Genomic DNA, 23,339 nt, shown 5'->3' with positions numbered 1-23,339 from the left:
CCACGTATTTACCACGGCCAAGTGTCGAGGCTGATTACAGCCAAACGCCTGCGGGATCAGAGTCCGAACCATGGGGTTACGTCTTCCCCATCTATGCGGTCCGACTACAATCAGTAGATTCGTCATTGCTTGATGCTTGCTTGCAGTTGCTCGTGTGGAGCTACCACGGACATCCATCTTCACCAGGAAACCAATAGAAAGTCTTCTAGACAATCATCACCAAAGGCTGACGCAAACCGACAAGACTGACAAGACATTCAACTTTGCTTTTCGACTAAGCCAATCAAGCGAGGGATAAATACTGACCGCTATTTAGGAGTTGCTTAACCGCTCTGTCCCTTCCTAGCCCACCATTTTCAATTGACAGTTCGCCAGCTCCAAAGCACCCACGGTACAAATACAATCAAGTCGCCGGGAGATCATAATAATCTCGGAATCGATCCGTTTCATCCCATCCACAGTCAATCACAATCCTCCAACAGTTGATGAGAAGCGTATCGAACCGCCGTGTCCAGAAACTCAGGTAACCTTCTGGTAGGGGTCCAACCGTCTTCTTCAACGACTCAGGCATATCCTCGTAGTGGTTCTTCTTGTTGCGGAGCGCCCTTAGCAGATCCAACATTCTCGATCCCGTGTACTTCCGTTGCTTTCCTAAAGAATCGACAAACTCCCTAGGTAACTGCCGAAGGAAATCCCCAGAGGTGATGACGTCGGGTGCAGCCTCTTCCAATATCTGGAGAGGCCAGCTTGGCGGATCACGGGGTTCCTTTTCGAAATGGTCCGAAACATCGCAAAGGAACGCCAGTCTCTTCTTCGCAGACCAGAAGAATGGGTGCCGCATCACGTCACGAGCTGTCGGTCTCTCGCTGGGCTCGAAACTCAACATACGTTCCACAATATCCCTCGCTTCCATCGCGTAGTCGCCCAGGACCTCCAACCTAGAAAGATCAAAAGATCCCTTGCGGATGTTGACCTCTCTCATGTACCTATCACCACGATCGTATGGGTGAGAGCCTTTGGTGAGGACGTAGAAGAATACAAGTCCAAGACTAAAGATGTCGATAGCACGCGTGGCCCGTCTGTTAGGCACATCGCTTGATCCTTGTACGCTTCCTGAGCCGCTATGAGCCGAAGACATGCTCGCATCCACCATAGTCGCTGTGTTGTCACGGGCGTCATCATCAAGAAGTAGCTCCGGAGCTCTCCATCCTGTCGTACCGGCAGCGTGTGCCGTCGTCGCGCCGAACGAACTTTGGCCACCCTCAAGTTTCTTACACAAACCAAAGTCGGATACTAGCAATCGTGGCTTTCCATCCTTGCCCATGTTCACCAAAATGTTTTGAGGTTTGAGGTCTCGGTGAACGATGCGGAGTGAGTGCAGATGGCTGAGACCATTCGTGATCTGGTAAAGTACGTTGGGGAGATCTTTTTCACCAGCTTGAGCCAGATTCTTGAAATAAGCAGGCTTCTCGATCACTTCGGCGAGAGATGCCTGACAAAGCTCAAGAGCGATGTACAAGAAAGCGTCGCGCGATTGTTGCGCATAGTATCGAATCACTGCCCAACAGGTTAGTATAACAGTGCACACCGGCGCCATGCGAACAATCTGAACCTACCATTAGGGTGATCATCACTCTCCCTCAGCAACCTGGTTTCCTGAGAAGCTATGTCATAGAACTGGATGAGCATCCTCTTCACTGCCACGTCACGACCATCCCACTTTCCGGCAAAGACAACGGTTCCGTTACTGCCTGTGCCGAGCTGCTGGTCCTCGTTAACCTCGAGGCTGCCCATCTTGTAGATAGGGCCTGTGAGATCCTGCACATTGTCGATAATGGTACGCAAATCAGGCTCGATTCGACGTGGTGCGTCACCAAGTTGCTTGGCTTTATCCACGATCTCACTGACGGATGCCTGGGGAGGGTCGTCGTCCCGAGAGACAGATCCTTCGCGCTTCTTCTTCCGATGCTTGGTCCCTCCCCGCCTTCCTCTGTGTGCCTTCTTCTTCACTGGGCTCGGGGTGCCATTCGCGGTAGCCCCATCGACAGATTCACCAGTAGAAGTCTCGCCGGTCTTGTTCACGGACTCCGGAGTCATGTCAAACCTGACGCTGGGGCCCGCCTGGGATGTACCATCTTGTTTGTCAGCGTCAGCAGTCCTTACTGATCTTTCATCTCCGCTGCCTGATGTTTCCGGGTTTGTTGGAAGCTCCCGAGCTTTAGGTGTTACGACACCCGCGGTCACTGCCGGGTCTGCTTCGGATTGAGGGACAGCCGGGTCAGCCAAGGTGGTGGAGTCAATGGTCGAGGCAGGTTTCTCATCTTCTTTTGTCCTGTCCGATACTTCTACCTCGGTACTGTCGGCAAGCTTCTTTTCGAGCTTTGAGGGTGCAAGCGGAAACTCTATGGATTTTCGGCCAGACTCGGGCCCGACCTTGGTTGCCTTCCACTCCTTGTACAACTTCCTCATGTCATCCTGCTTGTAGAGCAAGGCGAAAAATCCGAGTATAATGAAGAGCGGATTGGTGAAAAGAGCGCCGGCGAGATCGGCAACTGTGACAGGCAGGCTCCGCACCTTCTCGATCATTTCAGTAGTATTCCCAGAGGGGATGCGTGGAAACTGCGGCAAGATGGAAGTGCTGGCGGTCTGCTCATCAGGGACAGGGTCGGGTTGGTGACCGGGAAGAGTCTGAAAGCTTGATCCTGTTTTGCCATCACCACGACCATCATGCGGCATCCCACTGAGGCTGTGTGTCCCGATCAGGAGCTTGTCGAGGATGTTGTCATCCATACGTTCCCAAATATCCTCCTCAATGGCATCGCGATGCTTGCTGGCAACTGCCTCACTTGATTGCTCCGTGAGCGGATAGTAAACGCCGCCCAAGGCGTACCAACCGCCCGTTTCGGTCCGGTTTAGATAGACCTTGCTACGGCGTCTGTCAAGATCAGCCTGATCGCTGAAAGGCATAGGTGGCTGAGGCAGTATCTTGAGGTCTGGGCTACTGCCGGCGGGGGCACCACGAGGTCTCATGACGTCAAACACGCGCGCGACAGGGGAGCTGAAGGTGTGTCGGAACCTTTGCTGATTCCCAGGCGCACGAGTGTGATCGAACCCATAAGCCACGCCATTCGCACCAGTAGCAATGTATTGGTTGTCCATGGTCGACCTGTACTGGCCGACCAGGTCCATGTCGTAGTGATTGGGCTTCCATTCCCAATAGTGAATGGTGGCAATCGGCAACCCTTCAGAGTTGCTTATGCTGACGGTGTACTCAGTGCGAGCAATTGTGATGGTGCCACTGTTGCCGCACTCTTCATTGCCGTCAGGGCTTACCATGAAGTTGTCCCTACGGATACAACTATCTTTCGTCTCAATGTGATTCTTGCGGGAGCCAATGTACTTGACCGTTTTCCCCGTTCGTACGTCAAGTGTGAGCATGGCCGAGTTCTTGTCTCCGGCGTAGTAGACGTCGGGATTCTTGCCCTGGAAAGGCTCATCGACCAATTGCTTAATGGTGAGGGCGGCAGGAACCAGACCTCGGTTGGGTATGTAAAAGTAGAGCTGGCCATCTTGCGTAGGCTCGACGATCCAAAGGTAATGATCTATCTCCGAATAATCGGAATCGAGAACGGACACATTGGACCGGTGGAGAGTGACCTCGACCATGGGGCTGTCCATCTTGTGATGCCAAATCTCACGACCAGTGTGACGGTCGCAGGCATATAAATCTCCATCGACGGTCGCCATAATGACAAAATCTTCAACTTCCCAGTCGTCCAGAGACCGCGCAACATGCGGCGTAGCGAGCCCAGCCTTGATGGAGCTGAGATCGTCTCTGAAGGGTTCTGGTGCTCGAACGGACAGCTGGTCCAGAGCTACAGTAGCAAGGGCGCGCTCATCTGGAATGAGTAAGGTGTCATGCTTGTTGGGTATACGTGTGTTGATGTCTGTGTTCTTGCGTTTTACCGTCTCGATAATTCCACGGGTAATGGTAGCAGCGGAATTTGGGTGGCGCTGCGCCATCTCTTCACCCCGCTGTCGGGGAGATTCGTGCCGGCGTCGAGGGCCTTCATCGCTACGACTGGCCTTTTCTTCACCTCGTCGAGGGGTTCCGATGTGAATGTCGGTATCGATCGTACGGGTGTCGAGCTTGTGGCCATGAAGGGCGTGGCTATCGAGACTCGGTACTGCTGCTTGTTGTTGCTGCTGCTGAGCGTCAACAAGGGCGAGCCATGGGAGTAAAATGGCCGCAAAGGCAATCAAAAGCTTTCGCTGCTGGTGGGTAACGGGTCCAGGCGGACGCCGCATCATCTTGAGCAGGACAAGGCGGAGCCGGAGACCTGGGGAATTTCAGTTGGAAGACATTTGGCAGGCCCCAGCCGGCGAAGGAACATCGGCCACTGTTTGTTGATTGAATGGGACGACAAGAATGAGTTGTCGGTCGAAAATGGTGGGTTGGCGGGCTGTTGGATTTTGTGGCGTGGGAGCTACGGTTTTAAGAGGTAGACTGTGCGAAGTTGCACGACTCGAATGGATCGATCAGGTATTTCCCAACGTAAGGTGACGGACGATCAGACAGTTTCGTTTGTCAATGATGGCTATTTAGAAAGGAAGTTCCTGTACGGGAATATTTGAAATCAGGGAGGCGAATAAGAATGATAAGTAGTTTCGATGAAATTACAACAGATAAAAAGGGCCCAAGGTACCTAGTAAGGAGGTAGGGTTGGCGGGATGGTCGGGGGAGTGTTCAAATTCAAAAGGGTTGCAGAGAACAGAAGCAGATGGACTGAAACGGGGGTTGGCCTCCATGATTTGCTCGCCAAGGGAGCCCAGCCCAACCAAATGTCCTGATGCCATCACGTGACAGATCGTCCTCCCTTCCCCGCCACAAAGTTCAATTTTGGTCTCAATTTAGTTGTCAGCTCATGTTGACTTTCCTAATCTCATCCAGGCCTCATGATCGTAATCGAGATTGTATGTTTGTGTAATTGATGCCTTTTGAAAGTAAGCATATGTCAATATATTCGTTTAGATGCACGTTGAAACTTTTTCTCGCCGTTGAATTATATCGGTTGAGAATGTTTTTATTTTTCTTTGTCGGCAGTGAATGGAGCTACTGCTGTACCAGTACTGTCATTCACCCTTAGTGGCTAACCCCTGCTGCAGGTATGTGGGAGGCAACAGAACCAGGGGTAAGCTGACAGGCCAGCGGAACCCAAACTCAGACTCGAGCCCTTGACAAGATGAAAATTTCCTTTCCAGTCGGACGGCCAAATGCAAAGACGGGATGTGTGGGTCGTGCCGCGCACTCTAAGCTACTCCGTAATCCGTACCTCCAGATCCAGAACAGTACTGTACAGTACCTTCCTAGGTATCTGCGGGACCTTAGCTCCCATAGATACCTATCTTACCTACTACCGTACTGTAAGGTAAGCTCACAAACGCAACAGTTCGATCTGCGCACATGGACGGACGGTTTCTAACTGATAGGTCAGGGTAGAACCTGGGCTTACTATAATAAAGTTCTCGAGAGACAAATCAATACTTTGTTAGGTAGTTAGATCATCGTGTTTGTAAAACCACGGTGTAACTGCAAATGTCAGCTATGCATTATTAACCTGATAAGACGATTCAACTGCAATGTCCGTGCCGCAATGTCCTTGATCAGCGAAGAAAAAAAAAAAGAAAAAAAAAAAGGAAGAAAAAGATTGCCCCACCTCCAAATCCCACGCCATCAATTATCCATTCCAGACCCTTCCAAGCCTTTTTCCTCCCCTCTGAGTCTGTGTCCCCCCTGATCCGGTTTTTGCGCCACTGAAAACATGACATCCTTTCGGCTCAACTTTCACTTTTTTTTGGCTTAATTATTTTTTCTTTGACAACATAACTAAGGACCGATGACATTTCTACTCTGCAGAAATACACTTCAAAAAAGTTGATTTATCATTAGCAAAAAGACGCCATACTTGCTGCAATCTTCTTTTTATATCTCTTGTATGCATGCTAATCTGCACCCCGGATCGAGCTTTCCAGACGGGACTTTTTTGTGGGAAGAGCGCAGTGGCCGCGCTGCATGATATGAGACAAAAAGTCGCTGTCATGGAGACCCTCCACGTACTACGTCGCGTGGAATCCCCACTAGCGAGCCAAGCGCGCCAGCCAAGCTGGGGTTAGCAACTTACTACTTGACTACCTACCTTGGTGTCAAAAGCTCGAGCCAGCCAGCCACCGCCCCACGGATCGTTTCAGAGCTGTGCCCATTTCGTAAATGTACGAGGTGAAGTTCTCCACTTGCCGAACACACAGGTTCTACCTGCGTCGTACTGGTATACCGTCCAGACCAGACAATAGCTGCTATCTCAAGTGGCGAGACAGAAAGCTTCTGTGGTAAGAAGGCTTCTTTTCCACCGTCACTTCTCCGCAACTTTCATTTGGAATATACATTACTCGGTAGAATTATACAGTAGTAGTTGTGTCAACTGGTCTCGATCCTTACTTAGACTGGTGTCAATGTGAAGTATATTGCATAAATCTACTACGTCTACGTAAGCTCGTGAAGCAAGCTACCCATTGCCTGACCTCGTCTTTAGACTTTAATAACACGCGTCAGACATGCGCTTTCGGTGAAGGCTGACTCGGGAATATAGGATATACCATGTATACCTCGGATGATAATCCATTACCTTGAAGTCCGTGTACCATAGTAAACAGTCATTTATTTGTCATAAAATATTTGTAGGATTTACTCTTTGTTTTTATGCTTTCGGAGAGTTTGTTTTTTTTTTTTTTTTTTTTTTTTTTTTTTTTTTTATAACAAAAAAATCGCGTTCAAGCTTGACAATTAGGTCCAATGCGACTAATCCTCTGTAGTTAATGCCTTGGAAGGTATCGAAGGATAAACACAGCCGCCTTATCTACTATATATACCATTGGTATACGGGTCAGATTTGTGATGTTTTGTCGGAGGGGGCAATGTAAAATGTGCAACTATTATTTATATCGGGATGCATCAAGATATTCAAAGATTTATCGTCTCAAAATATTGGACGAAAGTACCAGCGACGGTTAAAAGCATCAGGACGAACTAAGGTTTTTTCTCCCGCACGGAAATGTAGAAAACAAAGGCTTCTTTGGCTATTTTCGGTGGAGGCTCCGCCAATCTGGATCCCTTTGTTACCGAAACCGGGTGGGCGATCGGGGAAACGCTCCACCGCGTACTGCTTTTACTGTTGATCAGGGGTACCCGCGGCTGTTTTGTTCTTCGCTTATTCGAATGAAGTAAACTTTCTTATAACTCGGCACCTAGATCTCGATATCGGGCCTGCTCGAGTCGGCAGGAAAAGTAGCTACTTGGTTTGGCGGTTTCAGGAACATAGATGTCATGTAAACCCTGTGGCAGTGTACCAAGGTTGGTGATCTACACTTTTTTTTTCTCCTCCATACCCCTCGTTCCATTTTTTATTCCTAGCAGCAGCAAGATGAGACCTCATGTTTACCCATATTTCCAAAATTGGACAACATTCCGTTCTGTTACTAAATCACTTGTAGCACATGATGAATCACTTGCGATATTATTACCAAACTCTGTCTAGAAGGTTTATGATTGCAACTTTCCGGCAATAGAAGTGTGATCTTGAGCCGCAGCAATCTCGATTCGATCATGTTGCCGTCCGAGTTTCTTCAAGCAACCGCTCGGATTGCTACTTCAACCAGCACCTCAAGTTCAGGCATACGGTAGATTAATTGCCGGGCTCAAAAACCTGGCGGTCGTGTACTGCAGTTTGTAAATGAAGCTACTATGTAATCACCCTACGTTTCCGGTCACCAAATCGAAGGAAACAAGCGTGGAGACAATATAAGGAGTGTGTACCTTGGGAAAGGCTAAGCCGAAGTATATTTGGAGAGCAGCAACGTAAGATGCCTCAGATGCATTGTGCCGTTTTTCTATGCCAATACAGCCAAATGCGGTCAAGCTATGATACACCGGAGCTTATTTCATGCAGGCGGCCTTCGAAAATTGTGAATGACAAATGGGCTCAAGAAACATGCTTGCGCGCGTTGCGGTCAGACTGCACACACACTTGTTGCATGGATATGTGACATAATAACACCGACCAGTGGAGCCAGTAAATACACAGTCACAAAGTCTGCATGGGTTACCGGCTTCACTGCGTTATGATGCGGCTGTGAGTTTGGCATTGCACTCAAACACAACCGTGATGCGCATTTCAGGGTCTAAGCAAGTGGAAAATTACCCTCTGTCGAGATGGGAAAAGTTGTAATTAGTTGGGACGACAGACTTCGCAGCCAAGTCCTAGTGTGACTCTGAAAGTTTGTGATATGATACACAGGTAGGTACCCACCACTATAATATCGTTTTAGGCTACATCGTGAGAGATATCCAACCTTAGTAATTAGTGCATATTTAAGTTTCCATCTCAGTCCAAGGTAAACATAACGGATTACCGCCATTCGGATGTGCCACTAACTACAAAACCAACTGGACTCGAGCTTTACTCTGTAGACCTTGAAACCCGCTTCAGGTGACAGTCACGTCGACACGTGAGACCAATCGGACCTTGGACATGACTTGTTAGCCTGGCGGCACCCAAGCAGGTAAGAAGAGAGATCGGATGATACGCATATGGATATTAGAAATCTCCAACGCTGTCCTCGTGGTGGGCCTGATAGTATATACATCTTGAAGTCTAGAATGACACCAACCAGTTATCAAGGTTGGTTTCCTGCGTCCTCCCAACCCCGGAAATGGTATTCTTCAGTATTGGTATCCGTGGCATGTCAGAGCTGGAAAACAGGGAACAAATCCTAAGCACCATCATCGCCTTCATAACGGTGGCGGTGCGTTCTCTGATAATGGTTATCATCACCACATCGCTGGGCCAAGCTACTGGTCATGGTTCCGGCCGCGTAACCGTTCAGCGCCACGCCCAGCACAATCCGCACAGCTTTACCCAAGGTCTACACGGCATATCGCGATGCCTTCAGCTCGCTAGAGCAACTTTCCGCAGAGGTTGGCGAGAGTTCGCCAGCCCAGCCGGCGCCGCAGTTTGATCAGCTTCGCTACTTACCTTGGCCAGTTTAGAGATGTGACTCGCGTTGCAGCAGACCATCAATACCAGGGAATCCCTCTTGAAAAGCCAGGAAGACGAGCCCGCTGTTCCAGTGCTAAAAGCACAGTTTGAAGATCCGGTATGGTGGCGACGGGCTCGAACGGCCAGGCGTAAAATTTACCACCTGCTTTCAAGGCAACTAACGGATTCGTCAATCCGTTGAGTAAAGACTCGGTCGTTGCAAAGCCATATCCATGCCTCCAGCATTACCATGACGCCAGATTGTAAACACCGCTTTTCAAATAGCGTCCATGACAGTTATACGGCCGTACAAATTCCCTCCCGCCTCTCTAAAGACAAGACCACTTATACGGCGGATACTCTGGCCTTTACATCCCGGATTCCAGGCAGAATCTTTTACAACGTTTCACATGCCATGTAAAGCCTACTCAGAGGAACTTGAGTGGGTAGAAGCTCCTAAGGAATGTGAATACGTGATCAAATGGAATTTTCACACAAACTGTAGTGCAGCATGCCAGCGCCTTGCTCAACGGCGAATGGTACTATAGTGGCAGGGTTTATATGAACAGTATCAAGCCCTACTGCGATCCCTCCTGGTTGCTGGCTACGCTTTACAATGGCCGTAACACAGGCTTCAAGCTGATATCTAGTGCTATGGATTTATTTGCTAACGCCATCACGGAGAAATTCCGTCTCGATGGCCCAGAATGGCAAATGGACCTTGGTAAACCCAATGATGGCGCAGCTGCTGATAGCGGTGAGGCTCGGGAAACATTTATCTACACTGTCCCTTATGGGCAAAAAATGGTTTTTCTGCTCACCAAACTCTTCTTGATTATGACTGTCCCGCTGAGTGCTATTATCAGGACCTGGCGAGAACCTGAAATGCCCGTGTAGATATCTTATGTCCTGCCGTTGATCTTATATGGACTCCGCAAGGAGGTCGTCAACATAAGCAAACACCTTCCACTTGATCTGGAGAAGCGACAAGACCAGATAATGACCCTGAAGCGCATGAGCGAAACGACTATACACTTGTTATTTGGGTTCGATCCGCGCCGCAGTCCTGGATGTGTCATCAGGCCGCATGGTCGAAGCTCTTGCTTGCACGTGGATTATCTGCTGCACGGGAGGATGGTGATCAAACAGCGGAAGTTCAAATACAGACCCTTCTCATGAACCCGAAAGGCCTTCTGTCGTACTGGACTCTGACAGCTGGCCAACCTGGTCCGAAACTAACCTTGGGCATTTGTCTCTTTCGACTTTCCTGCGGAAAATTCTATCGAAGCGACCGCATTCCTTGATCAATATACCATTAACATCTAACCCTTGAGGCTGCCCCGTACCAGATAGCATCTGGGGAACGCTCAATCTGTCCCAGCTTTGCAACAGAGCCGTACATCTGAAGGGGACCGTGATATTTAGGACAAAGAACTATCTTCATAACTATATAAACATGGACAAAGAGGGAAGGCTTGTGATGGATTTAGTCTACAACTACCTCGCGGCGTGGTGCGCCCGACATACAGGATCAGTCTGCTCATTTTGGCCCTGGAGTCGGGCCTTTGCGGCTCAATTTGGAAATTAATAAGGTTCTGTGCCCCTTACCCTAGTACAAAGTGCATGATTTTTGACTTGGTGTCATGAAACTGGATCGTCAGGGCTTATCACGTATGCCTTGGTACTGTGATGAAGAGTTTTTATATTGTAGACGCATCCACCACGTGGGGGTCTCTCCACTGGTATACACTCATCTAAGAAGTCGGGCCGGAAATTGACTCATTTAATATCACTGCGTGGTACAGAGTGGTCTGAGAAAAAGTGTACATCATCTGTGGACCAACCCCGGAGCATTGGCGCCTCCCTCTACAGATCCAGAACCTAACAGCTAAACAGGGCCAGGGTTTTTGGGAGAGTGAACAGATGTAAGTCTATCTCCGGAAATCTCGATTCAGCTGTTTCAGTTTCGTTGATAATCGATATCATACGAGAAGATATGTACGACTTCAGAGTCAGCGGCGCGGAAGAAGAACAAGAATCTAGGACTTGACGCGAATCACGCCCATATATTTATACTTATTTCAAAGAAAGAGGCCTCCAATTTGCACAGTTTATGTGTGTGGCTAGCAAGCATGTGAAGCTTCAGGACACATGCATGGCTCTGCGGTCAACAATGCGCCATTAACATTTACCTGCTTCCAAGATTTGATGGGAAAGTCAATAGTCAAGCTCTCACTCTCACCGTGTGGCCGGATGCGTGGAAAGGCTTTACCTTGAATTGGCATTGTAGAGTTTACCAAAAATCTGCCTCGGCCGAGTTGTATGCCGGCCAACAGAGATGGTAGTCAAGCCCCTATTCACATTCCTATGCATGCATATGCATCTTGCTTCGCCACCCAGAAATACTTTTTTTTTAAGAACACAAAATACAAATTGCACACCTCGTACAGGCTACTGGCCCGGGCAACCGGCGCTGCCATTCTTCTAAGGCATTGAATAGGGACTTGACCAATAAACAAACATCTAGGATTTCTGTTGTTTTCCTATCGCGCTATCATCGAACGGCGCCTTACCACGAGTATATTTATTCCTGACTTCAGCCTTGACTCTTCACCATCCCCTCCAGACGACCGCAGCCAACATCAGCGACATAATATGAACTATTGCATCGGAGGCACATATTCTCAGCAAATAGCAAAGCGCAGTTGATATCCAGCATACATGGACGCCAGATCGACACAAAAATGTCACCTAACGCGGCCTCTGGTTGGCCAACCACCAACCAGCTCGCCCAAGTAAAAAAGAAAAATTTGAAGTTAAACTGCCAATTTATTAAAGATGGCGAATCACTTATGGTCATGAGAGCAACAGGATAGTCCACCGGCGATGTCGCCCGGCAACCCGATTTATTTAAGCCGCAAACACTAGGCAGCCAACATGTATTTATCAAATTGTAAAAAAGCTTCACTCGGGGCTTGAGACATCGAGAAAAGGATAGTAAACAAAACGAACTCAGTTGTTTGCTCCCTCATTCACGAATATCGGGCCTAGATACGTGGGGATTGTAAAGTCTATAGCCCCCAAAGAGACCCGTCTCATACAACCAAGCCACTAGACCTGTCAACAGATCCCAAGCGACATATGATTGAGTGGCAGACCTGATCCTTTTGACGCAATATCAAGCCTCACATCAACATGCGTCCGTCAGAAACCCCAATTTTCTCTACTGCAACTGCATATGCAGCCTCTCCAACCTTTGTGGCAATCTCGAGATCTTTTTTTGGTGTATAAAAGGGGTGATGCTTGCCCTGTCTATACCATTATTTCGAGATATCATCTTTCCATATTCTCAAGCGCAAGTCAAGTGATCCCATCGCGGTTCAAAACATCGATGACATAGCCGGCGTTCAAAACCAGATGCCCACCTATCATCACCTACCGGTTGAACTTCGACGTTTGATTTGGTTGGAAACCATCCCCCCGCATACCCCCAAAGTACACTTCATCATGACGGACGATTGTGGCTTCTTCCCGAACCAGCCATGGGAGCATACCAGCACCCTGTGTTCCGAGAAGCCTTGTCCACGGAGCTCTTTCGACCTGGACGAGTGGCCGCAGGTCCGAGAGCCCTTCCCCGCCGGCCTACACGTATGCAGGCAGTCTCGATCTATAATACTCGATGCTCTGAAGCGGAGACGTACGAAAAAGAGACGTGAACGGAAAAAAGAATGGCGGCAGAAACAGCAGCAGCAGCAGCAGCAAGAGGAAAAAGACAAGAAGCAGGGCTACCACTATAACCAGCCCCCGGCCACACTGCGGCCATTCCTGCCAAACATGGACATCTTGTACCTTGACATGGGCGCCGCTCCGGCCCGGTACCACCGGAGGAAGGCCAGCCGGAAGGCCTGGGAGGACAGGTCTCGGACGCACCTCTTCGAGGTCATCCAGGGGCAGCGTCGGACGTACCTCTCCGAGGTGACGAAATTAGCGCTGCCGTTCGGTATGTTCTCGCCCGAATATCCACACATGCAGCACGTCGTCTGCGGGATCCTGGCGCTGCTGCCGATTCAAGAACTTCACGTTGTATTTGACCGGAGCATATGGTCTGACCAAGGCTTTCGGGGGTGGCACGACGATGAAGATGAGGATGACGACTGCGAAGACACGTCGTCCGTATCATCACTAACATCATCGCTGATATCATCGCCTATATCCCGGCCCATATCACCATACCCGTCACCGCCCGTGTCGTGGACGATATCCCCACCAAAGACGCCGCAGCTCAACCAGATGCTTGATGCCTCCAAGTTGAAGAGTTGGATGGCGGCTTGCTGGCCGCAGGGTCACCAGGGGGCGGCGTTGAAGAGCGAGGGGGTGTTGGGCATACTGTCGAATGGTATTGTTGTCAAACCCGGGCTCTTGGTCCGGTCGACAGGGTGGGAATAGCTTCGCTTGGTAGGGCTTGGTTTATCAGGTCTCAGGACAGATGAGGGTCAATATCATGGAGACTAGGTGCATAAATGGAGGAGCTATCGGCAAAAATTCAGTTTCATGTGACTAGGTATGTTGCCTCATTAATAGTGCAATGGAATCGACAAAGTGCGTTGCATCGAATTCTTTTTTTATTTTCTTTTTTACTTTGAACTCAATGCAATCTTTGAATCACGGCCCCGAAAGAAAGACAAGTAGGAATCACAGCTATGAACCATTACATATGTGAAGTATATCCTACAACATGTGGTCTGGATTTTAACTCGAAACACAAAAGCTCGTGGCTTTTTGGAATATTAAACAAAACGTATCAAAACCCTTCCCTCATCCAGCCCATATTTCTTACTTTAGCCACCTGTTCTGCCATACCCTAAGCCATCCTGGATTTGGATTTCCACAAAAAAAAAAAGCCAAAATGACCAAGCCTACAATATAATCGCACCTCTTCAACTCCATCCCCAAGGTGATCCGCCTTATGATCCGGGAAACTACCCATACCAGGCGACTTTAAGCTCAGGTTGAACATCCTCAGGAAGAAAAAAAAATGACAATCTGTGGCTATTCGGCCGACAACGCCGGGGTCGGCCCTCTCCCAAGCCGAGACCCTCCGGAAGCCGGCGAGGACGACTGGCCCTTGATATCGCTCGAAAAGTCTCCTACCACCCGCTCGTGCCCCGAGCAGGAACAGGTTATGCAAGTGTCGTGCCTGTGCAGCGAAGATCTGAGGGGCGAGCTGATTGTCGTCTTTGGCAACGGTCCCGGCACCAACGCACCGGCCGTGCTACTGGGCGTCTCCACCGGCGACCGCCGTTCTGAACCGCCCGTCTTTGCCGACCTGTGCCGACCGGGGTGGGCTTTGGCGTCCTGGGACGAGCTCGAGGTGCGATCTTGTCGAATGCATGTCCGTCACTGCAAACAATTATCTGAACAATCTGGCCGGTGAGGTTGGCCAGGAACTTGTGATGTCCGTCTTCCGAAAGGACAGACGTATTGCTCCATCCTTGTCAAAACCTGGAGCCATCGAGTTGAAAGGCTATCGCCGCATCCGTCTAGCAAGAACATGATCGGCGACCATCACATCTAGTAGGTTGATTGACTGCGTGATTCTGTGATGAAATTCGATCAAGTGTAGCATTGGTAGAGTATTTTTGACAATCAACTGCGAAGGGAAAATCTCAACAGGAAACAAAATGGCTTCGCTTTTTCGCACGCTCGCTAAAATTTAGAAATATCCAAAAGAAAAATAAAATAAATCCAGGACCAAAAAAATTCTCAAGTTCGTCCCTTACCCAAACTTGGGCAGCTTGGTAGTAGGCTGTTCAACCTCACCCTCGAGTCCGAACCCGTACATGAGCGGATCTCTCCCCCTCCTCCGCAAGCTGGCAGTCGGCGACGCCGCTCTCGCCGGGCTGTATCCACTGATGGTCCTCCTCTCGGCCAAGCTGAACGTGTCAGAACTGAACTGCCGCGAGGGCATGCCCGGCGTGCCCATCATGGGGACCCCGCTCTGCCTCTTCCTGTACTCGCTCGGCAGCAGGCCGAAGCCCATCCGCGCCGCCATGACGTCCTTGGGGACGCGACCTCGGTCTACAGCCCACCACGCCACGCCGTCGAGGGCTGGGCCGCGCGTCGCCGCCACGATGCTGCTGAAGCGCGTGTTGCGTGCGATGCGGCCGCCCTGCCGCTCCTCCCAGATGACGGCCCAGAGGCCTGCGGCGATGCCGAGCATGGTAAGTCCGATGCCGATGGTGTACACCGCCCAGAGGTCGGCCTTTTTGTAGACAAAGACGTTGTCCGTTTTTGATTTAACACAAGGGTGCTCGTAGTCCTTGGGATCCTGGTTATTCTCTAGTGCAGCAGCCTGGGAAGTGCGCAGGCCACTGGGCTCGTTTGGCTTTGCAGCCCAGACAACAATGTCTAGAAGAGGGTCGGCAAATATAGATAGAAGCATATCTTCATAGAGACCCTGCACACGGCCCATAAGATCTTTGTATGGTGTGTACAGCCGCTTCTCTAGTAGTTTTGTTTGCATGGCCTTTGTGTTAGCATTCGGGTTCGACAATGGTGTGCTTTCGGGTCCATCCATGGACACGGTTCCGTTGAGGAAAAGCCGTAGTTGCTGTCCCATGCCATAGTATCCGGCCGTGAGGCGGTACTTGGCGATATCTTGCGGCTTGATGTAGTTCGACTCGGGTACAGCCGTCGTGTTGTCGTTGGTGCCGTCCTCGGCATCGACTTTGGCGAGGTAAGTAGTATTTATGATGGGCCTCATAAACTCTCGGGACAAAACAGTCGTGTTTTGCACACCGCCAGTGTGGTTGAACTGAACAGTGTACTTTGTCTCGTAATGCTCGCAAGCAAAAATCTTGGGGACGAAGGCGTTGTTCCACTCGGGGTCACTCCGGTTGACAGGCAGCTGATCATAGGGTTTCATAGTCTCGGAATATCCTATCCAAATCAAGGGATCTGTACGGAAAGCTCCCATGTGACTGGGGTATTTCGGTGAACTGCTTCCCTTGCTAAAGTTGCCAATGGGCTTGCCACCAGGGGACACTTCCTTCATCTGCGTCTTTGAGTATTCTCCACCCGTGTTGAACGCATAATAGGCATGGCTTCCTTTGGGAAGAAGCCAGTCTGTTTCAATCGGAGACTTGGCCTTAAAACCCGATTGCATTGTCAAAATCTTGGGTACTGAGTCAATGCCGCTCGCAAGCTCCGTGCACTTGTAGCCGGGACCGGTGAAGGAGATGTTGTACAGGCAATCCCAACCCTGAGAGCAAACGTCAGATGATACATTCTGGCGGGGACTGACCGTCTCCATGAAAGCTGGGATTGTGGCAGCCTGCTCGAGCTTTGGTGATGCGCCGGTCCAATAATCAAACCAGCCTTCGGGAGGAGGGTCGTCGGCTGCAGTGATGGTCGAGTTGTAAAAAGACAGCGACATCGATCTGAAGTCGTCAACCAGGGTTGGCTTGCGCCAGTCGTTGGTCTCCTCCAGACCAAAGTTGAGAGTCCGTACGCTCGGGCAAAATGTCTTGTGCTCCGCCGGCTGCATCTCCACAATCAGTGTGTTTGCAGTCAGAATAACGATCAAGGGAGAAAGCCAGACAAATGCAACCAGGGCGGCCACCGTCTTAGCTCGGCTAATAAACTCCCAGTTAAAGAAGGCCGTGACGTCCTCGGTCGCAGCGAACATGGAATCAAGTGCCCTGACGCTCATCAACCGCGTTCGCACCGTCGTCCACACCCGCATGCGATAGGCCATCACGATGGAGGCGCTCAGGCCGGCCTTGGCCCCGAAGGCGAGGATAGTTCCGTAACGAACATACTCCAGCTGACGCTCGGCCTTCTTTCCATGCAAAGAGCTGTACCAGGCATGATGACCTATGGCACACGCGATACCAAAAATTCCAAAGAGAAACATGCCCCACCACGAATGCCAGCGCCAGCGGCCGAAGATCCTGTGCTTGAACTTGCTGCGGCTGGGGCGCGGGGGTAGTTGCCCCGGCGGCAGCATCGATGGTGATTCGGCATGTATCGTATGGTGGTAGATTCCCTGTTTGCTGTCGCCGTTACGATAACCGGCAGCTTTATCAGGATCGTTGTTGTCGATGAGGAACGCTGACTGAGGAGGATCATGCATTTCACCAGCACCTCTATACTCCGTCGATGTATGGGAATATGGGCCAGGGGCCATGAATGCAGGGCTTTGGTACAATTGATCACTTCCAGGCTGCTGGTAATCAGAGCTTTGGGAGTAGTAAAATTGCCCATTAGCATCCTGCACGACTTGATACTGAGGTTGGCTTCCTGATTGACCATAAAAGAAACTGCTCTGTGGTTGCTCCATGGCGGGTGGACTTGAGGATTGAGGAAAGCCAGTTGAGGGCGTAGCGTTGGTGTTACTGTTGTTATTAATGCTAGCTGTCAATGCTACTGCCACGCCGGCCTCCTCTTCCTTCCAAGCAGGCAGATGGCGGTTCGCGCGAGTGCTGTATGCGCCGGCAGCGTCTAGCGCCTTGTCTTGGGTCGCGATTGACGAGACATTGGAGGTGACGGTGTTGCTCCTAGAGACATATGGAGATACTATATTGAGCTGCTGTTGCCCTTGTTGCTGGTGGAAAGAAGGTGATTGCAGTTGCTGACGCTGCTGCTGATGACCCTGGTCGGTAGGCAATGATGCTGCTGCTGATTGTTGTTGCAGCTGAGCTGAGGCATTGGTGCAGACGCCAACGTTTTCCCGCTTTGAAGCTGCATTGGCCCAGCTGTTGTCGGTGTCGTCTGGCTTCGGAGACCCCGCCATTTCGTGCGGCGCCTCGTCTGTTCTTTGTCGCAAACCTTCTTTGCGGTCGATTGAATTGAATTGGGTAGGCTGGGGGGAAAGATGTAATCAAGGCGCAATAGGCAAAGACATGTGAAAGAAAGGCCTAGCGTAGGTTTGGTTGAAATAAGGTTGATTGATGTCCTCCACCCGGTGAAAACTTCGAACAAAACGTTCAATGCAGGCAAGGATGGTTGATTTAAGAAATACTTGTCAAATAAATAAATCACCTCGATGAAAAGATTCGCTGTCCTACCTACCTTCTTCCACCTGACCTCATTTCAAAAAGCCCAGTGGAGGTGAGTAGATGATGATGATGATGATGGTGCAACGCTACATGGGGAAAGAGAGCGAGCGAGCAACTTGCTTTTCTTACAATTTCGCCCAGCCTGACCCAACACGTCTTTGTACCATGGAGAAAACCCATGCTGACGGGAGATCGCTAAATCGCTTTTCTTTTCTTTTTTTTTTGTTTTTTTTTTCGATACCCCTACCCATTCCAATTTGCTTTCTGGATCCAGGGGTCAATCGGCTCCTTGTTGGTACCAGAATAGGTTACATGACTCTTTTTTACACCTTGCTGCGCAAGGGAGAGGAAAAAAAAAAACATCTTCACCCAGAAACGGAATCCCTAGCACAATTGGACGTTTCTAACTGGCTAAAAAAACAGCTCCCCCTACAGAGATGCTCCTGGGGTTCCAATCATCTCAAAACTCCACGTTCTTGAAATCCGCTTAGATGTGAGAGGGCGGAGACTACACCCAAAGTGACATTTGAGCGCAACCAAGGGCTAGTGTCCCCGTTAATACTTGCTGATCCTCATAAGGCTGCATACCTACCTATCCATCAACAATCTGAATAGCGTCGCCAGAAGCAACTAACCAACAATTTATCTACACACCTACTTACGTTTGAATTACCTACCTACTCAGCTGTGCACTTCTTCTGGCAGTGGTTAATTGACCAATTGATAACACCTCCGAGTCAGGAACTTGTCCAAGCTCAATTATGATGTCGCATCGGAGAAGATCATGTTTTGTCCTCAAGGAGTAGCGATTTGTTTCGCAATCCAAGGCAAGGTAGATGTGGGTGTCTACTTTTTGGCAATCATCGCCTGCATGAGCACTAGCATCAAAATCTATCATGTCGCACTTCCAATGCCGGCGAGAAGCCGGAACCGGCGAATAAATTACCACATGCATTTACATGTCCCAACTACCAGTACCAGACAAATCCAATCAAGGGAATGAAGGCCTGGTTCAATGCCTGCAAGTGGTATGGTCATGGAGCTGCTCAGGTCACAGTCAGCTTACTTGTATTTTCTTCCTTCTCCTTCCTCTTATCTTGGCCGAACCCCATCCATGCAACCGATCGCACTTTTGTGTGAGTGTGATGCTTGGAAACGGGTGCATGCTTATACATATGCGGGGACAAAAAAAAAAACGTTGGCAGGAATGTGATGATATGGGACCATTATTTGACGTTCGATACACACCTATTCAAGGTACTTTGGGTAAGGACCGTAAGAGAAAAAAAAAATCACTTACTACCAGGCAAGCTGAAAAACCTGGTCGTTATGCATATGAGTCCATGCGCCATACCTTACCGTCGGCACGTCTGTCATCTTTTAGCGATAGCACTGCGCAGCTGCATACTGTTGGTGCATGGGGCCACCAACACATGTTCAGCTCGCTTTCGTCCGAACTACTCTACCATACAAGGCAAAAATCCTGATATAAGATGGATAAGAAAATTAGTATGGCGCCAACCCTGTTAGTTGTCGGGTGGGCTAATTCATATTTTGTGACAGTCAGGCGCATTGGGGCAAGATAAAAAAAAAAAAGTATTTGCCTTGTATCCTAGTCTACCCTAAAATACAGTTCTCCACCCATCAAGCCTCTCGTCATTCACGTATCAAAACCACCAACACGTCTCCATATGGTTTGGAGCGTGCGTTTTGTCCTTTGTCGCTTTGTTTTCTTTTCGCACTCCTTTCCACTTGACATGTGGCAAGGGTACGTCCCTTGAGTAGCAGCCCTCAAACCGTGTGCTTCTTTGGAAACGCGACGGATGCGGAACAAACCCAGAGGCTAGGTAGGGCTTCACTACTGATCATACAATCTCGTGAATCGCGCCATGTCGTGTGGGGGTCTTTTTACTATAAATTAGAAAGTCTCCATCTTGTCCAAGATGGCCTTGGTGAACTGGTTGGTGGTGGCCTCGCCGCCCATGTCACGTGTCCGGGTCTTGCCCTCGGCAATGACGGCGTAGACGGCCTTGCTGATGCGGTTGGCGTGGTCGTCAAGACCCAAGTGGCGCAGGAGCATAGAGCCTGACAGGATCAAAGCAGTAGGGTTGGCCTGGTCCTTGCCCTTGATGTCAAGACCGACGTGACGGCAGCCAGGCTCGAAGACGGCGACGTCACGGCCCATGTTGCAGCCAGGGACGATACCGGGGCCACCGACCAGGGCGGCACCGATGTTGGACAGGATGCCACCGTAAAGGTTGGGCATGACCAGAACATCGAACTGCTGCGGGCGGCTGACACACTGCATGCTGGCGTTGTCGACAATCATGTCGTTAGCCACGAGTGTCGGGTACTCCTTGGCAGTGGCGTGGAAGGTGCTACGGAAAAGACCGTCGGCAAGCTTCATGATGTTGGCCTTGTGAATGCAGGTGACCTTCTTGCGGTTGTTGGCGAGGGCGAAGCTGAAAGCAAACTTGGAAATGCGCTCAGACTTGGCACGTGTGATGATCTTGAGCGACTCGACAACACCCGGGACGGACTGGTGCTCCAGGCCACTGTATTCACCCTCGGTGTTCTCACGAATGATGCACAAGTCAACGTCCTTGTGCCTGGTCTCGTAGCCGGGGATGTTCTTGATCAGGGAGATGGAGGCGTAGATGTCAAGCTCCTGGCGCATGGCAACGTTGAAGCTTTGGTGGCCGGACCGGCTGATGGGCGTGTGGAGGATACCCTTGAGACCGAGCTTGTTGCGACGCAGCGACGCGACCGACTCCTTGAAAAGGTCCTCGGTGCGGCCCGAGGGAGCGGCGGTGTCTGCGATACCCGAAACCTCGATCTGCTCCCACTCAATGGGAACGTTGTCCGCCTTGAAGATGGTCTTCACGCTCTCGGCGACCTCGGCACCGATACCGTCACCAGGGATGAGGGTGACCGTGTACTTGCCGCCATACTTTGAGGGCTTGAAGATGTCAGACTGAACGGTCGCGAATGTGCGTGAAGCCTGCTTGGAGGCCTGGAAGAGCTGCGGCTTGCGCGCGGCGCGCACGAGGCACTAGATAAGGGTGAGGGCCAGGTGTCAGTGTTACATGATGCATGACGAGAAGGACAGGAGACAACATTCTGATAAGTGAATTGACTGCAGTACTTACCTGGGCCGATCTTGAAGTCCCCAGCATTGTGAAAGATGGGTATGTATATTCGCGACTTGAAGGGATCAAATGGAAAAAAGAAGTAAAATGGAGACTTGTGCCACAGCGTGTTCGTTCGGACCAGAAGATTGCAAAGAATTGTTGGAGGCTTTGGCAACTGAGCCGAAACTAATGCCGCAAAACAAAAATCTCGGTGGAGCTTGTTGCGACCCCAGTCGCCAGCCAGTTGCGGCTTCCCTGTGACCGGCCGACCGAGCGGTTACCGGCGGAGTTAAAATGTACGGTCGGCGACATGTGTGTACCACGTGACTTTTCTCCGAGAGCTCGATTCAATCAGCATTTCGGTATAGAGTCTTAGTCTTGCAAGAGTCAGTCGTTTTTGAACACCTCACTCTCACTCGCCCTTGCGCCGCCGCAATCGCGAAAAGTACAGGACGCGAAGCCAAACTCAATTCCAAACCCTTCTGATGCTTCGAGATAATAACAAACTTATCTTCTTGTCAATTAAATTGAACTGCAGCAAGTCGGTGTTACCAGGTTCCCCTGCAGATATCTTGTCGCCTCCCCTCCAAATGCAAGCACAGAAAGAAGTCTGGGGCTCCATAGATTTTTATGAGTACTGCGCCCACTAGCATCCACTCCGGAATTTCACTCACTGTTTATCTTCCGGGCTCCGGGTTTCCCGTATTCACCTCCTCCCCGCCCAAACCTACCTCCGGCTCCGGTGCCGTCCCATATGCTTCATGTTTCATAAACGTATTCAAGATAAAAAATGCAATTTTACAGGCGCGCTTACGCATAATGCCCACTTTGAAGGTGGGCGGACTCGTCGAATTGCATTCCTTTGCCGGCGATAACCACCTCAGCCGCACGCAATGCGACTGTGTGTGAGACCTCACGCGATGAAAGGAGTCATCCAAGGTAGGAAGGCAAGGCAGGCAGCCTTGGGAGACATCAATTGCCAAAGAGTATAAAGCAGCAAGTGCTTGCGTTGATGTTCTCATCTCTTGGCATTCCTTATAACACATCCATCCTCTTCCAAACCATCACAGCTAAGCAACCAAGAAAAGTATTTCTTTTCCTCATCGTCAAACAATCATCTCTTTCTTCGTGCTTCGCTCTCACAATAAAAAATATGTCGACTTCTCAAACGATTCTCTTCCTCGGCGCAACCGGTGGCGTCTGCGGTGCTGCTCTCCAGCTCGCCCTCTCAGCCGGCATCAACTGCGTTGCCGTAGTCAGGACGCCAGCAAAGCTGACTGACAAGTACCCTTCCAAATCCAACCTCACCGTTATCCAGGGAGATGCCAAGAACATGGCGGACGTGAAGCGTGCCCTCACCAAACCCGGCGATGCGGCATTACCCGGCCTGGTCGACGTCGTCGTCAGCTCCGTTGGAAGCTACCCATCCCTGCGCAACTTTGGCGCCAACGAGGACCCGACGCTGTGCGAAGAGTCCATGGCGGCTCTCTTGTCCGCTGTGGAAGAGCTTGTCGCTCAAGGCGGAGCGCAAAAGTTGTCGCCGCCGAGGGTCATCGCCGTCAGCTCGACTGGCATCTCCGACTTTGGTCGAGACGTACCCCTGGCATTCGCGCCATTGTACTACGTCATGCTGGCCAGTGCGCACAAGGACAAGAAGAAGATGGAGGCTCAACTAATTGTCGACAAGGCCACTGGCAAGAAGACGCCACCAGCTGCCGGTGGCGCGAGGCCCGAGTTCACAGTCATCAGGGGCAGCATGTATGTTGACGGCAAGGATGACAGCAAGGCCAAACCGGTCCGTGTCGGTATTGAAGACCCATACAAGGGAATTGAGTCGCAAGCAATTGGATACACCATTTCGAGAGAAGACGTCGGCAAATGGATTTTCCACAACTTGCTCAGTGATTCCACAGGGGCAAGGAGATATATTAACAAAATGGTAACAGTCACATACTAGGCTGACCAAGATAAAATCTTCTTCAACAGCACTTCCATCTTGTTCATTTCTTTTGTTCCTATCCTAATGCCGATTACAAGATAGTTAATATGATTAGATT

The 23,339-nt window shown here is 50.3% G+C and overlaps 7 protein-coding genes across 7 annotated transcripts; 4 read left to right on the top strand and 3 right to left on the bottom strand.

Moving 5' to 3' along the window:
- Window positions 1–249: 249 nt before the first annotated feature.
- PgNI_05243 (uncharacterized protein) lies at window positions 250–4,733 on the bottom strand. The gene is made up of 2 exons (XM_031125277.1): window positions 1,617–4,733; window positions 250–1,557 (listed from the first exon to the last, which is right to left on the bottom strand). The coding sequence occupies exons 1-2, from the start codon at window positions 4,309–4,311 to the stop codon at window positions 404–406; spliced, it is 3,849 nt and encodes a 1,282-aa protein (XP_030983000.1). The 5' UTR covers window positions 4,312–4,733; the 3' UTR covers window positions 250–403.
- A 4,033-nt stretch (window positions 4,734–8,766) lies between these two features.
- On the top strand, window positions 8,767–9,072 carry PgNI_05242 (uncharacterized protein; the record flags this gene model as incomplete). The annotated part of the gene is made up of 1 exon (XM_031125276.1): window positions 8,767–9,072. The coding sequence occupies one exon, from the start codon at window positions 8,767–8,769 to the stop codon at window positions 9,070–9,072; it is 306 nt and encodes a 101-aa protein (XP_030983059.1).
- A 3,527-nt stretch (window positions 9,073–12,599) lies between these two features.
- PgNI_05241 (uncharacterized protein) lies at window positions 12,600–13,538 on the top strand (the record flags this gene model as incomplete). The annotated part of the gene is made up of 1 exon (XM_031125275.1): window positions 12,600–13,538. The coding sequence occupies one exon, from the start codon at window positions 12,600–12,602 to the stop codon at window positions 13,536–13,538; it is 939 nt and encodes a 312-aa protein (XP_030983002.1).
- Window positions 13,539–14,127: 589 nt separating this feature from the next.
- PgNI_05240 (uncharacterized protein) lies at window positions 14,128–14,526 on the top strand (the record flags this gene model as incomplete). Its single annotated transcript, XM_031125274.1, has 1 exon — window positions 14,128–14,526. The coding sequence occupies one exon, from the start codon at window positions 14,128–14,130 to the stop codon at window positions 14,524–14,526; it is 399 nt and encodes a 132-aa protein (XP_030983001.1).
- A 342-nt stretch (window positions 14,527–14,868) lies between these two features.
- Window positions 14,869–17,886, bottom strand: PgNI_05239 (uncharacterized protein; the record flags this gene model as incomplete). Its single annotated transcript, XM_031125273.1, has 1 exon — window positions 14,869–17,886. One exon carries the CDS (start codon window positions 17,884–17,886, stop codon window positions 14,869–14,871), a length of 3,018 nt encoding a protein of 1,005 aa, XP_030982340.1.
- Window positions 17,887–19,734: 1,848 nt separating this feature from the next.
- On the bottom strand, window positions 19,735–21,451 carry PgNI_05238 (uncharacterized protein). Its single transcript, XM_031125272.1, has 2 exons — window positions 21,301–21,451; window positions 19,735–21,203 (listed from the first exon to the last, which is right to left on the bottom strand). Exons 1-2 carry the CDS (start codon window positions 21,325–21,327, stop codon window positions 20,070–20,072), a joined length of 1,161 nt encoding a protein of 386 aa, XP_030982341.1. The 5' UTR covers window positions 21,328–21,451; the 3' UTR covers window positions 19,735–20,069.
- A 984-nt stretch (window positions 21,452–22,435) lies between these two features.
- PgNI_05237 (uncharacterized protein) lies at window positions 22,436–23,239 on the top strand (the record flags this gene model as incomplete). The annotated part of the gene is made up of 1 exon (XM_031125271.1): window positions 22,436–23,239. One exon carries the CDS (start codon window positions 22,436–22,438, stop codon window positions 23,237–23,239), a length of 804 nt encoding a protein of 267 aa, XP_030981904.1.
- Window positions 23,240–23,339: the final 100 nt, after the last annotated feature.

This window comes from Pyricularia grisea, chromosome I, assembly GCF_004355905.1.
Source record: "Pyricularia grisea strain NI907 chromosome I, whole genome shotgun sequence".
Taxonomy (NCBI): domain Eukaryota; kingdom Fungi; phylum Ascomycota; class Sordariomycetes; order Magnaporthales; family Pyriculariaceae; genus Pyricularia; species Pyricularia grisea.
This window is presented reverse-complemented; position numbering and strand designations above follow the sequence as displayed.